Source organism: Echeneis naucrates, chromosome 11, assembly GCF_900963305.1.
Source record: "Echeneis naucrates chromosome 11, fEcheNa1.1, whole genome shotgun sequence".
NCBI classification, from domain to species: domain Eukaryota; kingdom Metazoa; phylum Chordata; class Actinopteri; order Carangiformes; family Echeneidae; genus Echeneis; species Echeneis naucrates.
The window spans coordinates 6,433,937-6,456,336 of record NC_042521.1 but is presented as its reverse complement, the minus strand read 5'-3'; the positions used below and the strand labels follow the sequence as shown (position 1 = coordinate 6,456,336).

General features: G+C 41.7%; 2 protein-coding genes across 2 annotated transcripts; one reads left to right on the top strand and one right to left on the bottom strand.

Annotated features, from left to right (window-relative positions):
* Positions 1 to 7,721: 7,721 nt before the first annotated feature.
* trim46b (tripartite motif containing 46b) lies at positions 7,722 to 18,360 on the bottom strand. Its single transcript, XM_029514493.1, has 12 exons — positions 18,268 to 18,360; positions 15,872 to 16,133; positions 15,470 to 15,659; positions 14,991 to 15,189; positions 14,320 to 14,466; positions 13,955 to 14,050; positions 12,919 to 13,172; positions 12,114 to 12,235; positions 11,513 to 11,851; positions 9,102 to 9,331; positions 8,588 to 8,655; positions 7,722 to 8,163 (listed from the first exon to the last, which is right to left on the bottom strand). The coding sequence occupies exons 1-12, from the start codon at positions 18,358 to 18,360 to the stop codon at positions 7,722 to 7,724; spliced, it is 2,442 nt and encodes an 813-aa protein (XP_029370353.1).
* A 2,021-nt stretch (positions 18,361 to 20,381) lies between these two features.
* On the top strand, positions 20,382 to 22,243 carry LOC115050931 (protein S100-A1-like). Its single transcript, XM_029514087.1, has 3 exons — positions 20,382 to 20,514; positions 21,741 to 21,902; positions 22,027 to 22,243. Exons 2-3 carry the CDS (start codon positions 21,762 to 21,764, stop codon positions 22,186 to 22,188), a joined length of 303 nt encoding a protein of 100 aa, XP_029369947.1. The 5' UTR covers positions 20,382 to 20,514; positions 21,741 to 21,761; the 3' UTR covers positions 22,189 to 22,243.
* Positions 22,244 to 22,400: the final 157 nt, after the last annotated feature.

The following is a 22,400-nucleotide window of genomic DNA, read 5'->3' as shown; positions in this document are numbered from 1 at the left end:
AGTCGGAGATGAAACGACAACCTGTTTCCACCTCATAGGGCTGACACTGAGGCAGAAATAATAAAAATAGATTTATTATACCAGAGACTCTACATACAAAATATGCAAGGACAAAATATTATTCCATCACATAAGGAAATGGCCAATAAATATAAAGGAAACAATAATATAAATTCAATAGAATGAAAAACATTGGAGCTGACGATAATAATGTGCATATATCTTATATTATTGCCACTTACAGTACATCAAAATGTGAACGCGTCAAGTCTTTGGAGAGTTAAGTTGGAAATCATTAAAATCCAAGTAAAGACGGTTCTGATTTTTATCGCTCAAGTCTCAAGTTTTGACTATAGTAACTACAACAATTTGTATATGTTGACCCAATCAAGTGGTTTATATCAGTGTCTCTGACCTCTTTAAACATTTTTTTGGGCCTCAACTTACAACTCTGACTGAAGCTACGCTTGAGTTTGTGGGATGACTTTGCAAGTTTAAGCAGAGGCGTCTCAGACAGGTGAGGTGACTGCGTATCAAAATAGAAGCGTGAGGGTGGAGAGCCCGCGAATACTTCTCATCAGGGGTCCCGCTTTCAAAGCAGGGTTCCTGAAAGTTTTGACATAGACGAGCATATTGCTCATAAATATCCTTGAGTCAAGATCATTTAGGGACAGGGAGAGTCTGTATTAAATTGCAGAGATAATAGTTGTGGGACCCTCGTGCTACTTAGGGCCTGCTTAATGAAGTCTCGGGCTGCTCAAATGGGTGTAAGGTCAGAGTGTGGTCGAGTGTGACCAGCCTGAACCATGTGAGAGTAGCACTTGTCTTGCCCTCTGTGCCCTGAGTAAAGAGACACACCTGTTTCAGCTGCTGCTGTGACGGCCATAGTGAAACAGCAGAGGAATGTGACCGCCCCCCCCACCCTCCTTCCATCCTCCTCCCATCCCTTCATCCCCTCTTTCTCTCTCTCCACGCTCTCAATGCTGTCCTAATGAATCTCATCACCCGGCCTGTATTTGTCCCACTAGTGCTTTGTTTGTTGACCTTTATAAATCGTCATTACTTATTATCTTCATGGGTTGTGTGATTCTGCCCAATAACACAACCCCCCTCAACCACATCCATGGCCCACAATATGTGTGTTTGTGTGTGTGTGTGTGTGTGTGTGTGTGTGTCTGATCCAATGCTTCTTGTCAGTGTAACAGCCATTAACAATGAACAACGGGCAAAAGCTTGATGATGTCTCCCTACTCCGACGATCCATCCGCCCCTCTCGCTCCAGAACACAATGTCCTTTAGCATTACTATTATTGACGGTGGAACTAATTGGCACATGCTTATGAAAGTTTCCCTCAGGCCATATTGAAATGGTCTACACAGTTTCCCTCAGCATCTGATAGGCAAGACCATACATGGGACCTGAGGAGGTATTGATAATAAATGTATTAATGTGGGTCAGTGTAGTGTACACAGCGAGGGGTGGATGATGTAGGGCCACTTGTCTAGACTAAAACAAACTGACCTCATCTTGTGTGTACATAAAAGAATGTAATGGGGGGGGGGGGCGGGCGAATTCTACCTTGCAGTCCTATCTGCTCGCCATAGCATTTTCCAATGATAGATTTGTGGATCACAAGTCTTACAGAGAAGTAGCTACCGTACAGGCTCTTAATTGTGATCATTTGTCATACGTAGCTGTTAACCACCAGGAAGCTGTGTATGTCTTGCCTTGCAGACTTTATCGACTCATGTCACCCATGCAGCGATAGATAGCCAAACGGAACATGAACTTACATGCAAAAGCACATCAAGGCCGACTGACTGACTTTACTGACTGCATATAAGAGGTTGTCATTGGTCTCTCATTTCATCAACAATGTCTGTTCTTGTTCCGCCAGATTAGGTTGGGCTTCCCAGGCTGGAGTCGTGTTGCTCTGCATGTTGAGAGAAACCACATGGGACCAGTTTCATCTGGGAGCATGTCAATGTGTTGTCAGTCAATTCCATAAACACATTACATTCCAGTTTCTATTTAAAGCTAAAGACTTAATATTTTGAGAAGAATGTCACATATAATCATGAACACACACTTTAAAGATGGGGCCTGTTATTTATTTTACAGATCAGTTTTGGCTTTGAAATTGCATGCGAAAGCGCTGTAGACTTGTTTCGTGCTATTGTGGCTGTCATTGTCATTATATTGAAAATGCAGAAGGTCAAGGATTCAAGGATTATGGATTTGTGGAGGACATTTGTGGGTAATACCCTGAAAGCTGATTGTGGCCACCTCCATTGGCAACAAATGAAGTTGATTAGGTGAGACTACTGCTCTGTGGTCCTGTTTGTCTCCTGCTTTGGACACAGGCCACATTGTGCTCCCCTACTCACTCATTCCGCCCCAAGCCTGTGACTGCTTGACCTCTCAGAAACCTGACCCTGGGGCTCCTTACTGCTCCTGCAGGCACCTGCCAACCTTTCACCCTTTCACTGGGCGAGCATCTGGAAGGTGAGGAAGGACAGACAAGGAGGCCAGGGTGGGCTGTGTGGAAGTATTGACATGGTAACAGATAGGACCACAAAGTCGCCGGACTTCACAGAGATGTTTAGACTTTTTTTTTTTTCCCCCTTGTTACAGATCAAATACCACCCCTCAATACAACCCCCCTCCTTCTCCAATTCATGTTCTGCGTGCATCTGTCATCTGTCTCCATCTTTACTCTCCCGTCTTCTCTTTCTTTCTTTAACTGTACACACACGATGCAGGCCATGATGTATGCACAGCTGGTCTTGACAGAGCCGTCTAGAAAACGTGTGGTTTACAGATCCCCTGTTGACATTCTGATTTGACTTGCCTTTCACTTTTCAGAGACGTGGAATTTTTAACTGTGCAGGGGTTATTGAGGTCCAACTCAGCATGTTGACCGCGGTGGAAAACCACTCAAAACATTCTACATCCTGACTGACTGAATGGATATGTCACATAGTGCATTAAGTGCAATCAAAAATCACGATTTCTCACCACAAGTGCAACATTCCCGCACCTGCATACACCATTTCATACGGAGAATTTTCTATCATTAGTCTCGCTGAAATGCTATTCCACACCTCGGTTTTATGGAAACAATAATATCCTAGCTGTTAAGTTACAGGCAAAGTGTAAAAACATACAGTATATCTGAAGTTACGCCAGTCTTCAAGTTACCCCTCAGAGCCAAAATCTATGCAATATAGCTTGGTCCACTTATCACACTTGTTCCAGGAGACAGGTTTTTAATGGTTTAAACCAGTGAAGCGTTCCTCAGGGTTCAGAAGGAAATCATTTCTAAAAGAGAGGATATCTACATCTTTGGGTTCAGACTGCAGGTAATCCAGTAATAACTGATATTTTGGCCAACTGGGAGCAGTTTTGATTTATCATCCTCTTTTAAATTGATATCTTGTGATTGTTAGGCCAGAGTTACTTACACATCACAGTCGTGTTTGGGGCTACCACGCAGATTTAAGTCAAATATTCATCATGTTTTGCCTTTACTCTTATTCTCTAAAAACTCCTGAAAGAAATATCTGGCTTCACCAGCTACTCTCTAACTCTGCCATGAAGTGTTGGGCACTTTGTGTATCGTGGGCTTTTAGAGCTTTTCACCAGCAGCAGCTGCCTGCTGTGGCGTGCACTATAAACTATAACACACGATAAAGCTCCAACATGCCGTGGAGAGCAGCAGATGTTGGGCCTAATTAATAATAATAATTACTTAACTGTTTCCATATTGCAATTTGATACATTAAACATTGCACCATGTATCTCACCTTATTCCCCTGTCTTTTGTCTAAATTGTGGGAGTGTAGGTTGGTGTGTGTGTGTGTGTGTGTGTGTGTGTGATTACTGTATTTATTTACTGCTTGATCTACAACAAATTGCCCCCCAGGGATAATGCAGATTACCTTGAATGTTTTCTAAGAATATTAATTAACAAGTGCTTCAAAGCAGAAGAAGCAGATTTGCTTCCTTGTGAAAAGATCAGTTCAGTTAATCTAAAGTCACTGCTTGCAGCCAGTTCACTTAAAATTACGACATGCAGCGTCTAGCCTGCAGTAGAATGACATTTTTTGACCTTTTTCACATTTTTGTTTTTGTGCGGATTTTACATTAGCTGTCTCTCCTTGTCTAAATTATTTACGCTAAGCAACCCCACAGCAGGCTTTAAGTTTAATGGCATGAGTCATATCAACAGAGTCAAACTTTGTGTTCGATGTCACGGGACACTCAAATTGTCTAGTTGTGAACTATATGCGTTACGATGCGTTACAATGCAATAAACCACTCAGTCAGTAATGGCTAAAACATTAATCAGTGAAAAACTAAGTGGAGTATACAAATCGAGTAGAGTGGGACATGCCACTGGAGTGTGAATGTGAAACCGAATTAGCCCTGCGTCTTCTCTCACAACTGAAGTGCACTAGGTTACAGTATGTGGCCATATGGACACTGTCTAGCATTACTGTCACCCCTCATTTATCATCATGAGGGAAGATGGCCCCACTATGGCCCTCAAATCCTCTTAGCCAACATTTAGCTGATTGATTTTTTTCCCCCTTCTACTTCGATTGAGATTATCAATGTGATAAAAGCAGGAAGTTGTATATTATTAATGCCATCCCATCTCATGGGTGGGTGGATGAATGAGAAAAGGAAACATAAATGTTTCAGTAGTAGCCACGTCTGGAAGAATAATATCACCACAATGTTATAGAATTTAAACCAGCACAAACTGAGTATAAGAAATAAATAATGTGAAAGTGATTAAATCCTTTCAACAAATAACCTGTTGCATATGGAGAGGCAGTGGATAGTCAGCGAAATTAGACTTGTCACCTCTTGCGATTGCAATTTAGAAGTTTTTGCATATGAAGATTAATAATTAATCTACTTACTCAATCAAATACAAAAATCCACAGCTACTAAGTGTAGTAGCAGCTGTCAGACACTGAGCTTACAGCACAAGCACATTATATTCATGTTTTTTATTTAACCCCCTGCCAACTTTATTCCTCCATTGCACAGATCCATGATAATTGTTTAGTGCCAGCCAAATAGTATTGAGCAGGTTCTCCATAAACAATGAATTTCATGTCAGGCTACAGAGGCCACGTAGTGCGTTTAACAAACAAAACAAGTCCTTTGAACATGTGGTTTAGCTTCACGTTGTTTAAGATGTTTGTGTTAGCATATTCCAACAGACCCTGTGTTCTCCAGATGGCAGTGCACGCTGCATCTCACAGATTGTATATAGCTCTGAGAGCCTTCATAAATGCTGATGATTTCCCCCCTCAATCCTCTCCCTCTGAACTATACTAAATGATGATCATGGAGATTATGTATTGGTAATTCCTGCCAGGTCTTTAAAAGAATGCCCATGCTGTGCACTTAATACTCAGTGGAGGGATTATCCAGACCCCTACATGTGGTGTTGTGGCTGCATACCTCCAGTCAGACTAAACCCAATCTGTTACAGATTTGGACCAAAGGAGGTGCAGCAAGCACAAGGGGGTGGGTGGCGAGCAGCGCAGTGCTGTATTCATGCTTTACAGTACATTCCACTTCATCTATATCATGGGGGATCGGAGCTAAACCTCCCTTTAGAGGCAGTATTTTTATCTGTGTGCATTAGGACGTTAAAAAAAAGAACCTTGGCTTGTGTCAAGGCTACGCACTGTATTTTCTTTTTTTCTTGATAGTTTTTTTTTTTTTCTACATTTTTATTTTCCTCTGTGGTCGAGGCAAACCCAAATTCCTCTACAGTTTCCCCTTGAATGTGGACCCAATTAAACACATATGTGAATTTTCATACTAAAGCTCATAAAAGGTAAACTCCAGCGATTTACATTACATTTACATAAGGAATGCTAAGTACCTTCACATGTGAGATGTTGATATCTCTATCAAAAGCAGATGGTCATCACTATTCATTACACTCTCCAAAGGTGTTTCACTGGGCAGGAACCCCAGGGCCGGACATGATTTTTGTTACGTGATGATGATTTCCGATCAGGACAAGCCCAAAACGTTAACATTTGGAGGTATCAGAAAGGTCTGCTCTGTTTTCATTTTAAATTACAACTAACTAATAAGGGCCGTCCTCTGCACTTTACAGAGGTGAATTCATATTCGGTGTATCTGAGGCCATGTGGGACTAAAGGACGTTAGTTTTATATCTGCTATTCTGTTAACCTTTTGTCGCATGTGTGTAAACAGTAAAGTTTGATTTACAGGTAAAATCTACTCAGCCCCTCAAACACATAAATCCATATCTTCAGCACTGACACTATTCATATCATACCTTTAATAGTGCCATGTAAGCAGAGCCACACATGGAAATGAAATAACAAAAGAGACACTTCATGCAAACACCATCAAATCAAGAAATCTGGATAATGGAGACATTTGTTTTGTTTCCAGTTTTTAACAGTGCATTTCAATTTTTTGTTGCCAGTTTCCTCTAACAAACTATTATTCTTTTTTTTTTTTATGGAAAATGGATGCTATTATCAATCTTCCCAAAAGAAACCATGACAGTATCTGCAGTGTGTGAAAGAAATCCCTCTTCCACTATGTCTTGCTGCCCCCCAGTGGTGAGATGACAGTGATTATTCTTCTGCTCTGGAGTGCTCATGTTGGAAAATTAGATGAAGCAGATTTAATAACTAAATAGAAATTACGTGAAAGGGAAGCAGAAGGTATTGTTGTAATTTAAACAATTTTTATTTATTCTGTGTTTATTTCCATAATCCATTTTCTTTTGCAAACAATCTGCCAGCAGGTGAAGTTTACATGGATTTAATCTGCTAATTGTTTTATAAGAAGCGCTGCTCATTAACTTACAATCAAGCAAGGCTGAAAAAGGAAAAAAAAAAAAAAAAAAAGCAAAAGTACTGTTTGCAAGAAAACAACTTTTCGTTTGCCAATGAATCAGTTCTGTTATCAGTCTACCCACACACACCCATGCACAAAGGGAAGTAAACACACACAAGCACACACAGAAGTAAACGCATCAGACTCGTGTAGCTGAAATACAAAATAGCAATGCATAAACAAAACTGTGGAAACTAGTGATTAGCTGCGCAGCAGAGGTATAATTGGAGCTTCTAATTACAGTATTGCCTCATTGTTCCTGTCTACCTCTAATTTACCACATTTACATCCCAGAAAAACATTAACTTTGGTTGGGATATATTGTGGGTGACCAACTGGAAAGTTTTCACCAAGTTACAGATGCGATGAAACATTTGCAACCTTTTTTTTCTACTCACATAATCATCGAATTTCTAGAACAAAATATATGTTAAGCTTTAAGAATGAAGGGCATGATATGCGTACAAGCTTCTACTGGAGAAAACAACATTGTGTGGTGCTATATCTATATTAGCTTTATAAATGTATGCAATATAGCCTGGCTACAAGTGCAAGCATCAGATATAATTACACGTTAAGTGCTGGATATACCAGACACTATTTAAGCAATAATTCTTGCAAAACTGCATATAACAAAAATGTAAGAAACTTAATTACATTGCATATTTGTTGCTATAGAAACATTTTCTCATATAAAGAAAATTAAATACAAAACAAAATCGCTGAGATGTCTAACTTTTTGCTCTAGCTGAGTAAATACTTGACAATTACCAATTACATTCCAAAAGACCGTATAACTTCAGATCAGGCTTCAGTTGTTGTTCAAATTAGAAACACGGGGTTGAATGGTTACCCTTCTAACTGGAGTCTGATCTGCGTTGCGATTGGCTACCAGCTCCTGGAGCTGTAGCGCCCCTCCACCAATGAAACAGAACGCCGGACACACGGGGCCAGAGCAATCTACGTGACCTTCCCACAGAGGTCGCAGAGAGTGGGCGTCATAGAAGGTGACCCGACCCTTCTCAAAGTCAAGGCACACACCGAGCCGGGGCGGCAGCGGGTAGGTGAGGCCGGAGGGCGAGGAGGGGCTGTTGCCGTTGGCAATGGGGTCTCGGTTCCCATGGCTACTCTGGTGGTGGTTGCTGTGCTGAGGCAGGTAGATTTTACCCATCCCCATAGTGAGGAAGCAAAAAGGCGGAGCAGAGTCCAAGGCGTCCTCTGCCCCACTGTCATGGCCGCTGTCTGGGTCGTAGCTGCAAAGAAAAATGTGGACAGCAGCTATAAAAGAGTTCATTATTTACAGTGCTGAGGCTTCCTGAGGTCCCCCTCACACAACATGCCTCTTTTAGTGGCAGTAGCTGGATGTTTCAAACATTTATCTTTCCATTTTGACTTCATTCTCTTACTAAACTACTTTCAGCACACACTTAATCAGGATGCATTACAAATGGGAGCCATGTCCTGTTTCAGCTGGTTAGCTATTGTGTCAATTACAGTCTTAAAGCTCAGTATCAAATCAATTTGTCTTATTTGGAACTTTGCCACACAACATTGTGTTTACTTAATATCAAATAATAATTTAAGCTTCAAACTAACCGAGGTACTCTGCAGTCTTTCCAAAAACACAGCCTGATTCAGGGAGACCACACACACCACTACTTTAACATATCCACTCACCGTGGACTGGCCATGTCTTGTGGAAGGTGAAACCATTCCTGTAGTTTGGATTCTAGACCAACCCCCACCTGTGCAAAGGAGAGAAAAGCAATTAACTTAGCATTTTATTTGTGTGTGTGTGTGTGTGTGTGTGTGTCTGTGTGTGTATACGTCATATATCGCATACTTCATGGGCCATTACCTCCACAAATTACAAGTAGGAATCATCTCTGTCTAATTTTTTCATGTCAACAGAGAAGTAATTGTCTATTTGTTGGATAGTTTAAACTAAGGATGGTAATGTTAAGGCTGGGAGCGACAGAGAGTTACAACCAACCAAAGATTTGATTGATTCTCATTTCCTTGTGGATATCCTGTTAGAGGAGAAATAGCTATGGCTAAAATTCAAGTATTTCAAGTATTTCTTGGCAAATTTGGGTATCACAGAGTTGTCTGTTTGCAAATGCCAGAACCTTCTCACTGCAGCATGATTTAAAAAAAAAAAAAAAAAAGTTTACAACTTGAATTCACTTGCCTTCACTAAGTAAGACCCAGGCTCTACTGAGCATGCCCAGTAGTGTCGTCCCTGTGTAATGGCTACATCCCCAACCAGGAGGTCCGAAGTCAGGTGACAGGAAGTGAGGGCGTGGTCAGCAGCCTGCAGCAAAGAGAGACCAGGCACACTGCGAGCACAACGCTGCTCTTTACTGACCACCAGCCGGTCAGCGTGAAGACCCCAGCGAGAGTCCAGGTAGAAGTTGAGCACTAGAATAGAGGAAAGAACAAAAAACAAGGAAATGGACAGAAAATAGATAGACATGGGAGGGAAAACGTGGAGAAAGAGAAAGGGACAGACTGTTGGGGTTAAGAAGTAACAGGAGAAAATTTGGGATGCAACAAGGGGGAGGTGGTACATATTTACTCCCAGAAAGCAGCAAGGAAAAGAAAAATAAGGAGAGTAATAAACAATTAGGAGACGAAGGGGCGGTGAACAGAGAGCAGGCATGCACCTTCACCCACCAGCACTGGAAGAGAAAAGGCCATCGATCCATACATTGATAACTCAGGGAGCAAAGTAGAAAAGGTTTTGCAAGGAAGTTCTTTCTGCCAGGGATTGCAAATATTTCCAGTACAACTTACAAAGGGAATGTACGCAACAGCAGGAAGGAAAAAGAGCTTCCAGTACAGGGACACAAGGAATTCACCAGTCACTCAACTCCACCATTAAAAAGCCCTGGATCTGAATCTGATCCATGTTGTTAAGTCTCAGGTCTTAACAAACTGCAAACCTCATCATCAGTGCTTGGACTCTTGCTATAGAAGGCAGAGTGGGAGCCAGACAGATGACTGGGTGTCTAGATGGGGGTGGGATCGGAAGAACGGAGGATGCATGGGATGATCACAAAGAGAGAAAGGAGGAAATAATCACACTGCATGGGTTAAAGAGGGGTGGTCAAGAGATATATGCATTTCTTACGTTCCCGAGGAGGCATGTAGGCTGACAGCGTGGAAGTAGCGCAGAAGAGGGTGACAAGTACAAAGCTGTGTAATGGAAATGACAAAAGACGGGGAAAGATAGAAGAAAATGAGGATGTGCTGTGAGCAGACACTGGAGTGGAAAACTGGGAAAAGGAGATGGGAATGGGTTGAAAAGAAAGAGAATGAATTATTAAGTCTTTCACCATGGTAAGCACCCTTATGCTTTTATTGTGACTGATAAATAATTGTAGGTGTGAAGAGATGAATGGCTCCTGGATGACAGCAACTGCAGCTTGCTGTATGGCTGTAATGAAATTTGGTTGCGGCTGTGTCACTGATTTAAGTGACTCTAAGTCATGAACCAAAAATAGCAGAAAGCCTCTTTCAAGATTTAAAGACATGTTACATATAAAAAACATTTCTGGATACTTTATGAATGTGAGGGATGGACCATCTGACAGACTCATCCTTAGCACTAACAGGTGAAAGGATAATTCCAGTTTATTACATAATTTACATAAATATTACATAATTGCTGGTAACTTTGCAATATCTCTTGTTTTTCATCAGCCAAAAATTCAAGTTAGCTCAACTTATTTGGGAAAGCAAAAAAGATGATCCAAACCATCCACTGGAATCATCCACGCGAGTTCACATATTAACTTTAAAGGGAGTCATTTGCAAGTTTAGCAATTGCCACATGGCCAGCATTAGCAGTGACAGCTTTTACTTTACCAGTCCTTTCAAAAGCTTCAGCTATTTTGGCATTTACTAGATAATTTATAATCCAGCTATGAAGATTACAGAAGGCTGAATCAGCCTGGTAAATATTAAATTAGTGATATTTTCAAGGGTTTGGTCTTTAAATCACACTTAATATAAATAAAACATTTATTAAATGCTCTGCTAAGATGCTGATCATAGTTGGAGACGTCTGTTGTTGGAGATAGTGAATTGTCAACAAGTTACTGTGTTGTAAACTTTACAGTTAGTAATGTGTAAGTTTAAGTAAATGCCTATAATAATAGTAGACAGATTTTATTGACCAATATGACCGTAATTCATTTGGCAGTTTTCTGGCTTAGAATAAACTTTTCTTGAGCATAACTGTGGCGCTGTGCTTGGAACAGAGGACCAAAGGAATATATAACAGCTGATGTCAGATTTAAAGAGAGTTAGAAAGAACATTGATGGAATTTGCTTGTCAGGTGTACCTTATTGTTTTGGACTATGATACTGGAACATTATGTATGCGACAGAACACAAAGAAAAGCATCATAGGTTGCCTTTAATATTTCATGTATCGCATGCATGAGATGTCTAAACAGACACTTGCTTACTTGGAGTACTGCCAAAGTCAGGCACAGCTTGACAGTTCTTTGTCCACCTCAGTTCTCTGGATGCAGTCAAAGTCTCTCTATTTGCTTGTCAATGAGGATGATTGAAAGGTTCAGTGTGTAGTCTTACCTGGCGCTGGCGGAGTGTGCAGGTACACCTCCTCGCTGTACTCCCCGTAGCCCGCCTTGTTGCAGCCTCTCACCCGCAGCACGTACACGCTGTCCATCTCCAACCTGTCAATCACGGCGCTGCTTGCACTCACTTCGTCTAATCGCTGCCAGCCCCATCGGGCGGCAGCCAGTCCTCCTCTGAGCCCACCACGGGATGCTCCTCCTGGCACCACACCCCGACGGCGATACTCAACGGAAAAATGCCAGGCTGTTGCAGAATCTTGGGGCAGTCGCCAGCACAGAAATAGCTGGTCGTAGGCCAAAGTCCGCTGGGTGTCAATCACTGGAGCCAAGGGGGCTGTGATAGTTGTTTAAATTAGTAGAAAGCAGGAGTGTAGAGATTTATCATGCCGTATTTGTACTTCCATGTTTGCCTCTATCATTGGCTCACATTCATCTTCTATATTTGATGGCATCTCATCTTTATTTCATGTACTGAATGAGATTAGAAAGTCATCAAAAATCCTCCATCTTGTCTTCCTCTTCACTCCCTTCCTTCCTTATCTTATTATTCCTTCCACTATCTATCTGCACCCATTCCGATCCCCTCCCTTTCTCACCTTGGATGAAGTTCAGTTCTGTCAGGAGTTTGAGTTCTTTGGAGACGTCCAGCTGGAAGTGTCTGAAGGATGGATCTGCAGCCAGAGTGAAATGCTGTAGATTCTCAATGGCTTTACTCAACCTGGTATTGAAAAAGAAAGACAGCAGTGTTGGAAGGATGAAGGAGGCGGGTGTTTGCATGATGCATCCTTCAAGTTGTATGGGAGGATGCGACAGACTGACAGGGAGGGAGCGGTGTATGATCATTTCTGAAGATTAAGTTGGCATCACATTATATTTTCTTAGTGTGAACAAATCCCAAGGACCAAAACCAACCATTCATTAGTCTGTCTCCTGATAACTTCCAACTCTCGTACCTTGGCTGTGCCTTTGCCAAGCTTGCATTGAATTCTCGTTGGAATAGGTTATAAAAATATGGTTTTATTTGTAAAAACAAGATAACAGATAATATAACTGTTTTGGTGTAAGTGACCTTACAAAAGTCTGTTTTTGCCCATAACTCACAAATCTATGATCTATGACAGAATTCAACTGAAATGTAAATGAAGATCTTTTATATCCAAAAGGTCAAAGGACAGCTTTGACATCTTAATGTCCTGCAAAAACACCTTTGGCCATTATTCAATGCTGTAACTTAGGAAAGGGACACATGAGCCATTAATTCTAGTTCCTCCAGCAAACTGTTTTCTGCTGAAACTCACAAAGAAAACCAGAACTAATCTAAGACATTTATTAACTGTTTTGATTAAAAACAAAGATAAAGAAAATACTTTTTTTTTTCTCTCTCTCTCTCTAGTGTAAAACCTGTTATGAGTTTGGCGCGAAGCCTGCACAAAGCAGGGCTGGTCCGTCTCCTTCAGCAGCTCCTGGGTAAAGGCCATGAGTCCTGCGTGTTCCATCAGTCCCCGTCTCTCGGCCACTTGTGCAGCTAAGGCCTCGCCTCGCTTCTGCCTTGCCACCTCCAGAGCCTGGGTGAGGGAGGAGTGGCGCTCAGCCAGAGCCGCCGTTAGATCCCTGATGCTCTGAGCCAGCTGCTCTCTGGCTGAAACGCTGTTTACCTGTTGATGAACAACACAGACTGACAGCTTCAGACATCTGTCATCCAACGCCCAACTAATGCTAACTGCCAACGCTTTTAGGGCAGGTTGATTAATAACGCCTGTTCTGTTCGTGAGCTTATATGAATTAGTCGCGTCATGTTAGCTCGAGTCCAAAAAAGCCAAACTTTTATGAGGTGCATTACATCATTGCTTACAGTGTGTGCCTGTTTATATTTGGGAACAAAATTGAGTGTAGAACAGACTCAGACAAGTTAGATGACAGAAACCAAACAAACAATTAATTTAATTAACTGGCTGAAAGTGGATTTGTGTTTTTGCATTATCTGTTGGATTATGACAACAGCAACTGTTAATGTTTCTATTAAGGATTTCTAAATTGAATACACAAAACTATTTTTGTGTTAATTATTCTAATTTATCAGCAAATAGGCTCTAAGCTCCCTGTGAAGTGGATGGAATCATTATTTATGGCAAGAGACAGTTTATTTAAGCGGTATATTTACTGAAGGTACAGACTCTCTTCATAGTTTTTACATAAAGAGTAGTAAGCAGTAAATTAATATTGATTTGCGATTGTGATTACAGCTATTTTTCATTGTCATCTGTTTGTGTTCACCCAATTAATAACAATTAAATGTCTGCCAAACTACTCTAACAACAAACTACCGGCTTCACACGAGGAACCTCTGCAGTTTAGTTGGGCTGTCGATGCTGCTTGGAGTTCCACATTCAGCAACATTTTGTTTGTCCTCAGAAAAAAAAAAAGAAAAAAAGGTCACCTCAGTCTGAGTGATGGCGCTCTCCAGCTGGGTAATCTGAGCCAGAACTGTGTCCTGGTTGGACAGAATGTAGTTCATCTCCTTTGAAATCTTCTCCTGTGAAATAGAATATTTCACAGGATAGAAGTTTAAATGTAACTCTCTGCATTGGCCCATTTAAAGTGCTGCTTTATAGTTCCATAGAGTGGAAGTCAATTCACGTCAAAATATAAATATCTAAATTCATAGAGAGGCAACTATCAAGAATGAAAGTGAAAGTGCTTTATTCAGAAAAAAATGTATGCATTGAATTGAGCATTGAATCTTTCATTTCACGGAACATTTAGAGAAAACTAGTTCAGGTTGTGTCGGGTCCGGGATCGTACCTTCAGAGCCTGGTAAGCCTGGGCCACTGGGAGGATTTTGTGTCCCGTGTGGATGCGGCGCAGTTTGCAGAGTGGGCAGAGCAGCCGCTGACAGGACCTACAGTAGAACTGTAGCTTCTCTTGGTCGTGTTCTGGACAAGTCAGAACCTGAGGACATTTAACAGGGCAGAGGACACAACAGAACATTTTAATATATGTGCGGATTTATTTTCTCCTTTTGACAAAGGAAGGAAACCAAAAGCAGCCACAAGATCTCCGAAAGCACAAACGCAAAACAAAATGTCTTTTTTATATCTAACTGGTATACAGATATATAATTCACATAGTAATTTAGAACAATATATCCCATATCATCTGAAAATATTAGACTTTGCTTTTGAGTTTCTTAATCTGAAAGTTAAATCTGTGCCACAAATGCTTCATGAATAACAAACACTCAGTTGATCCCCCTTAGATAAATGGCAGTGCACCAAGAAAAACAGCCCAGTCACCAGCCGTTATTAATAACAATGGAGTATTCCTTCCAGATACATCTTTTATTAGACTAGTGCCTCTTTTGGGAAACACTGACTGCTGACTACATTTTGAAAAGACGGCCTTTGTGTTGTTTTTATTGTATTAATTGGTTTAAATTGGTGTGGCGTAGATGGTCAAGCCTCTCAAAGTCTTACCTTTGGTCTGAAGTTGAGAGTAGGTAGAATATGTTCATGTTGTGCCCGCGGTGTCCCCCATGGGTGGTACAGTTTGAAACACTCATTACAGAAATTGGCCCTGCAGTCAGCACAGCCCTTGGTGGCTTCCAGAGCCTGAGGAGGCTTACAGAACTGGCACATAACAGCCACGCTGCCCAGACTCACCGTGTGTCTGTACCTGGGGCAGTGTGGAGAGGATCACAGAAATATACAGAAAAATGTTTTTAAATAAAACTATAGTCAGTGCACTCAACAATTATGAGAAAAGCATTAAGCATTACGGTGAATGAGAGAATGAGACAAATGTCATTGAGCCAGAGCACAGTACATTCCCACATCTTCTGCTTCTCATTCCTTTACACCCAAACTTCATAAACACTGAAGGACGACATCGCTGAGAGCATTTGTGCATATTTTTGGTGTGTTTTGGTGTACGGGTGTGTGCGCATCGTACCGACCTCTCCACTATACGCTCCAAAGTAAGGTTGCGCAGGCAGTCAGTAAGCCCCTTCTCCCCCAGCTCCACGTCTCGGCCACAGGGGACACAGGGGAACATCATCACAAGGGGAGGACCCTCCTTCCGGCGTCGCCCTGGATATGTCCCATATCCCGGAGACCGAGGCATGGATGGCGAAGGCGGGTGGGGACCTCGAAGGAGGAGCCAAATAACGTTACGAAAGGAAAGTGTCACCTTTTCAGATACGAATATAGTTTGACAGTGAAAGTTTACATCGCATGGTTTCTGTTTCTTTTCCACAGCTTTCAGAAATGTGAATCAAAGCCCTCGCAGCAAAAAGGTATGTGCTTGTGAAAGCTTATGCTGTTCCCTTCTCAGATTAGATTGAAGAATTACTCCACACCTGATCGCAGCACACGGTCGATGGGCCGCTGCTCAGCTTTAGGCGTGGGCCTACGAGCCTGGCGAGGCGAGCGGGTGTTGGGTGTAGAGGCTGGAGAGTTTGGCTCCGGGGGAAGATCTGGAGGTGGGTATCCACTCGCCACTAAGACCTCCGAGGCACACATGAGGCAGACGCTGTGCTGGCATGGCAGGACCACGGGCTGCTTGACTATTTCTTTACACACCGGGCAGTGCAGCTCATGCTCCAGGCTTTTCATGTTAGACTGTCAGAGGCAAAGAGGGGACAAGTTGGTTCAGCCACGTTTAACCCCAAAAATAAATAAAGTATGGGAAGATGTCACATATACCAACACAAGCACAATCAGCCTCAAACCCGATTGCATGGATGGAATTTTAAATGTCACGAATTAAAAATGACACCGTCAACAAACATCGTTTCAAAGCTCAATGTGCCGTAACCAAAGCAGCTGGAGGTCAGAAAAAAAAATCATTATTATATAATCAAAAGTATTCCACATGAGATTTTTATTGACATTGGACCAAGTTTATTGGTAATCTTTTTTTTTAAATGCTCTTTGAGGTTTGATGCCCCGGGCCTGTTGGTTGATGTACCACTGAGGAGGGAGAGATAAATTGAGAGGGGAAACAGGGCAAACGTGTGCGAGGCCATGGTGACATTGAGCCACATTCTTCTTAAATATGGATAAAGACCAGGCATTCATTACTCAACCACTGTCCATTTTTCAGCCGCAGCCATGCTAATAAGCATAAGCACCTTGGCCAGAAGCCACGTCTATGTCTTTATGACGCTTGGTGAGAGATCCTGACAAGATCCGCCATCCTTTGTTTTACACACATATTTCAGTATTTCTGTTAGTTCGCTGCTGTTTGCAGTGCAGCACATGTTACATTTTCATTCATCTTGCCAGTTCAGCTGGGCTGCTTTAGTTTGCCACATGAATGCCCTTGAACACACAACCTCAACCTACAACCAACACTGTTGCAGAGCCAGCAGCAGCACATCTACATCACTGACACCTCGAATTCACTTCAGGAATCGGGACAATGGAGACCGACTGGCTGTGCTGCATAAGGGCTTTGGCGATTCTGTCACTGTGATGGGATGCAGCATCAGGAGAACTCATAACAGCACATCATCAATTATCATGGGCAGTCTGCAGGGAGGCCCACTTGGTTTCATGAAGGCCAAGCTTTCACACATCACTCTGCAGCTGGATGGCAAAAACTAACGCGTATAGCTGATTAGGTAAGGGTTGCCTTCCTGTGTCCAGAGTTTTCTGCAGGCCAATTCCCGGAGGAATCAGGTAGAATGAGGCTGCTGCAAACAAAACTAGGAGCCCCGCGCCAACGCCTCAGGTCGGATTACCGGAGCCTACTTTCCTCCACAGGCCACCTCAGCCTCTCCGTGTCATTCTCCAATGTCAGCGCTGCCTCTCTCTTTTTATCAGCCCCCCATCCTGCAGTTCAGCCCGTCGCATTTTCAGGCTGTAGCAGCAGCAGCAGCATCCGTCTAAACGCCGAGGAGTGAAACGGCCGCAGTCTTACCTTCACCTGGAAGCGAGGCGCCATGGCAGGAGGATCTACGTGCGCATCCCCAGAAACAAGAGCGCGCCGGCAGCATCTCAGAGAGACCCGCCCCTCTGCCCCCCCCCCCCCCCCCCCGCGCCGGCAAAATGACCGACTCCACTGCTGCTCGTTCATTCTCATTTCATTTTTTTTTTTCAACCTGATTCTCCTGTGTCTTAAGGTGTGCACCCCCCCCCCCCCATGCAAATAACCATATAAATGCTGCAACCAGCATTGCAGCATCCCCCCCCCGCCTCAGTAGTAGCAGCATCCGAGGATCCAGCATCTCGTTCCCATGGAAACCACCATTCTGTGCCCCCCACCCACCCAACCCTCCAAAAAAGCACCCATGCTTTCCTTTTTTATATTTGTCACATTTCAAAACACTCAAAAAAAAAAAAAAAAAACTAAAACACACATTTATTTACGGTAGCGAAGAAGATCGTCGCCGGATTCAGACCTCCTTTAACGCGAGCTGCTGCATCCGGGAAATGTAACGACCTCACCACGACTGATTTTTAAAAATTTTTTATTTCTTCCTTTCTTTTTTTTCCCATACCAAATAGGCATATCCCTTATTTGAGTCGGACCTGTATTTCTTTTTGGCCTTTTATTCTGGCTGTAGACAATAAGGCCCGTTTTCCGTTAACGCTCCGGAAGATAAAACATGGAGACGTACAGGTCCATCATCGTCGTCAGTTCACTTAAATTATATTATATCTAAAAAAAAAAAAAAATCAGGCTGCACTTCAAATAAAAAAAAAGGCCCCTGGTGGCCTTTTTCAACACAAACCACAGAGACATACTCACACTGATACGAACCAGAGCTTCCATCGTGGATGTGGCTGTTTTTAAATCCATCTCTGCCATCTTATGGAAATAGCTGCCCCCTCTTCTCATCATCTGGACAGTAACCTCGATGTATGCAGGCCCTCGGCCATGTGGTACATATCTACTACTCAAAAATGTCTACCCTCCAGAAAATGCAAATTGATGTCCGTTTTGTGGGCAGTAAGATTTTAAAGGACAGTCGATCCGGGCATTATTGGCATCAAAAAAAAAAAAAGAAAAAAAAAAGGCAGCTATAAATATCAGCTGCTGAGTAAAAATAAATAAATAAATAAATAAAAGAAGTACAAAAAAGCTTAAGTGTAGACAACGATTCCTAAAATGGTTGTGAACGTCAGTCCATATCTAGGCTGAATAACAGATGCCTGTAGCTGTTCCTCACCCAGACATCCCGCCCCCCACCCTTCAGCATCCCTCACTAGATACCTGCAGCAGGGTGAGAGCTTAATGTCACCAAGTAGAATGAAAAAAACGAAACAAAACATACCCTCACGTTAGGTACATTTATCTAAAATACAAAATACAAGTAAATGGTATTTCATACATTCCATCACTGCAATTTAAATAGAAAAAGATAATAGTGGTAATTCCACTGTTTTAGTGTTCAGCTGAATGGAATGAGCAGGTTTTGGGGTTTGTTTTTGTTTTATTCCCGGAAAACCTAGTTAAATAAACTAACAATGTGTTTATTAGAGGTGCAGTACCTCGAGGTGTCCATAAGATGGTGCATGTAAGACCTTTTTTCTTTTTTAGCCATCTGCTCAATCGGTTGTGTTAGGATTGGAAACTTATTAATGTTTGTATCTCAGAGCCAGCCTAAACATCAAATGTTGCACAAATAATCATGAACGATTGGCCTTTTTGGAGAAAAACATCCCTTTGTCAGCTTTGTCAGCTTTCACTTTACACACACCAACAGGAATCCGTCTCCTCAAAGCTTAAGGTGCTGACATTGACATTGAAAACCACATAAAGTGTGATGTGTTATTGACATTGCACTTAGTTTGTCAGTTCTAACTCATGACAGTCAATCAATTTGTAAGACTGTATTTCCACCACAAGATGGCCCTCAGTTCAAACTTCCCTGCAGAGCCAAGCAGGATCAGAACAGTAAAGACGACCGTGTAATGATGAGAAACCTGAAAAACATTACAAAACAAAATGGTAAGACAACAGAACCTGATATGTTCTGTTTAGTCCCCTCACAGTAAGACTATTATTCTGTAAACTCAGTAAAGGTATGTACAATATTAATGATGTTACTCTATCCAGTTTGTTTTAGACTTCATGCAAACACTTAATTGCATATTTTCGTAATCACTCAGTCAATAAAAGGAAGGAGATCTTTTGTAGTGAGGTCATCTTGAATTGATTACCTTTGTGTCTGGTTACAGAGTCCAACTCCTTAAAAATCTCCATAAGAAAAAAACTATCATTCTTATTGTCCATCTGGTTCCCCTCTTTGTTTGTGATGAATCTTCCTCACATTAATTTGCTCAGGACTCAGTAATAAACAGAGTGAGTGTTTATTTGGGAGGCCTTTAGGTGCAGTACCAATGTGTGTTCATCAGATGGTGCATTTAATGTCCTTGTCAGCCATCTGCTCAATCACTTGTAGCATAAGTGGGAACTTATTGATACTTGCATCTCAGACTGAACCTCAAAGTCTGTCACATACGGCACCAAAATAACCATATTTGACAGACTTTCATGTAGAAACACATCCAACTCAATATACACACACTCAGAATCAGGAATTCAGTAGTTAACATGCAAACAAAGGAAGAGGAGTATCTATCAGTCATAGTTAACATAGTTAAATGTAAACTGAAAAACACGCCACGGGACGGTGTCACCTCTCAGATTAATAATCATATTATAGTCACACTTCAGACATAGTCTATTCCCTCCATATCAAGATTGGACTCAAAATGTGCTGTACTGTTGCAACTGTCACAACTTCAACATTGTCATAATTTCATTGATGAACAAACTGAAGTTAGCACATATTCAAAAGCGTATGTAAAGTTTATTAGTTCAGTATTTGGTTACCACCCACAGCAACTGTGATGAGCCACAGCTACAGCCATCCGCTGACCGCTTGACTCACTGCACAGCAGCCGGGGCGTCGCCTGCCTATAAAATCTCTGCAGCTCAGTCCAACTTCTCAACATTGCCACCTCCTCCCTGCTTCACACAGCCTGCACGGTAAGAACTAACTCACCGCTATTCTCTCCTTTTGCTGTCTAGGAAGGATTTTTTTTTTTTTTCATAAACCCCTTAATGCCTGAAGGTATTATGTTTTGGGTGTGGAAGGAATCAAAGATTAACCAGCTACAGTTTGTGTGGCTGTAGACACAAAGAGTCTGTGGTTATAGTTGATGTTGTGCACATTTCTTTGCTGTTAAAGTAGCCTGCAACTTTTAGCCTATTTTGTTAAAGTTGCTGTAAGTAAAAAAGTTTTTTGTTCAATTCAGACTTTGATTATTTTTAGGAGTTACACAGTATTCATCAAGCTAATACATTAAGCATCTACTAGATAGTAGGTACAAATGTTTTTTTTGTCTCATTCATCAGATCTCACACACATTCTGGAGTGAGGACTGTGTACACTGTGGATAAAGGGTGTGGTTGAACTGTAGGCATATACACGCGTTCTTTTGCAGAAGTTTCCATGGTCTTTTTTTTTTTTCCTGAAATTCCTCCATTCTGGGTCTGGGTAGATTTTTTTCATTCAGCTTCAGTTTTCCATTCCAGTAGATCTCTTTTCCCCTCCCTCTTCTCCTTTTTAAAAGTTGAAACACCACAGCACCAAGTGCAAGTGTGTCCAAAGCTCTTCCAGTTCTGTGTATTTGCAGTAATATCCCTAGCTGCCGTTTCCTAACAACTTAATGATAGCCTCTGACTGCTCATGAACATTACTCATCAGTGGGAAGGGTGCTGGAACAAGGGCCATGTCTTGCTTCCTCTTCATTAGGTTGCTTCACATCTACCAACAGAGCAGAACAATCCTCCTTCGCAGGACTAAGGCTGACTTTTATTACTCCAGAAGACAAACAATCAAGCAAATACTCTGCCAGAGCTCAGTCTGGTTTGTTCGTATTTGATTTGATTTGCACTATTAAAAAGCAAGCCCTGCTGTTTGTCCTGAGAGGATTAGCTTGTTGAACGCCCCCTGAAATCTTCAGATAAGATCATCAGAAGCACATTACTTCATGAAAGTCATTTGAAGTCTTAGATATCAGAGTTAAAGCAAGCTTTTATTACATATTATTTTCCATAATATCTTCAGAGTTTGTGGAAGCCTTGTTTAATTATTTATTTATTTATTTATTTATTTATTTATTTATTTATTTATTTATTTATTTATTTATTTATTTATTTATTTATTAGCATTGAAGCTAAACTGCATGTATTACGCCTATGTTTTTCAGTCAATACACACTCCAGCCACCATGCCTTCAGAACTGGAAAACGCCATGGAGTCACTCATCAAGGTGTTCCACCGTTATGCCTCTAAGGAGGGTCGGACCGGCACGCTCAACCGGCGAGAACTCAGAGAGTTGATGGAGAATGAGCTGTCCAACTTCCTGAAGGTGAGAGGAGGCCAGTGTGTATACAGTAGTGCCTTTAGACAGTGTCCTGAAATGTGAATACAATCCATCATATATCACAAGCAGTGTAACCCAAAGTTGTCTTTTTGATGCCCCCCCCCGTCAGTCTCAGAAGGACCCTGCTGCTGTAGACAAGATCATGAAGGACCTGGACACCAATGGTGACGGGCAGGTGGACTTTGAAGAGTTTGTTTCGTTGGTTGTTGGACTCTCCATTGCCTGTGAGCAGTGCTATCAGATGCACATGAAGAAAGCAGGAAAGAAGTAAAAAAAAAAAAAAAAAAAAGAAGAGACCAAAAAGCATTTCAGTTTTTGTAAAAATAGTTGTGTTCATTAAAAATAATTAAGAATTTCAAACCTTTTGTGTCTAGTGGGTATTGTGTGTGTTTGTATGTGTAAGTAACGGCATATTTTGGCCTATGTGTTTTATCCACAATTGATCCTATATTTCATTTCACTACATTTAAATAAGAAATCACT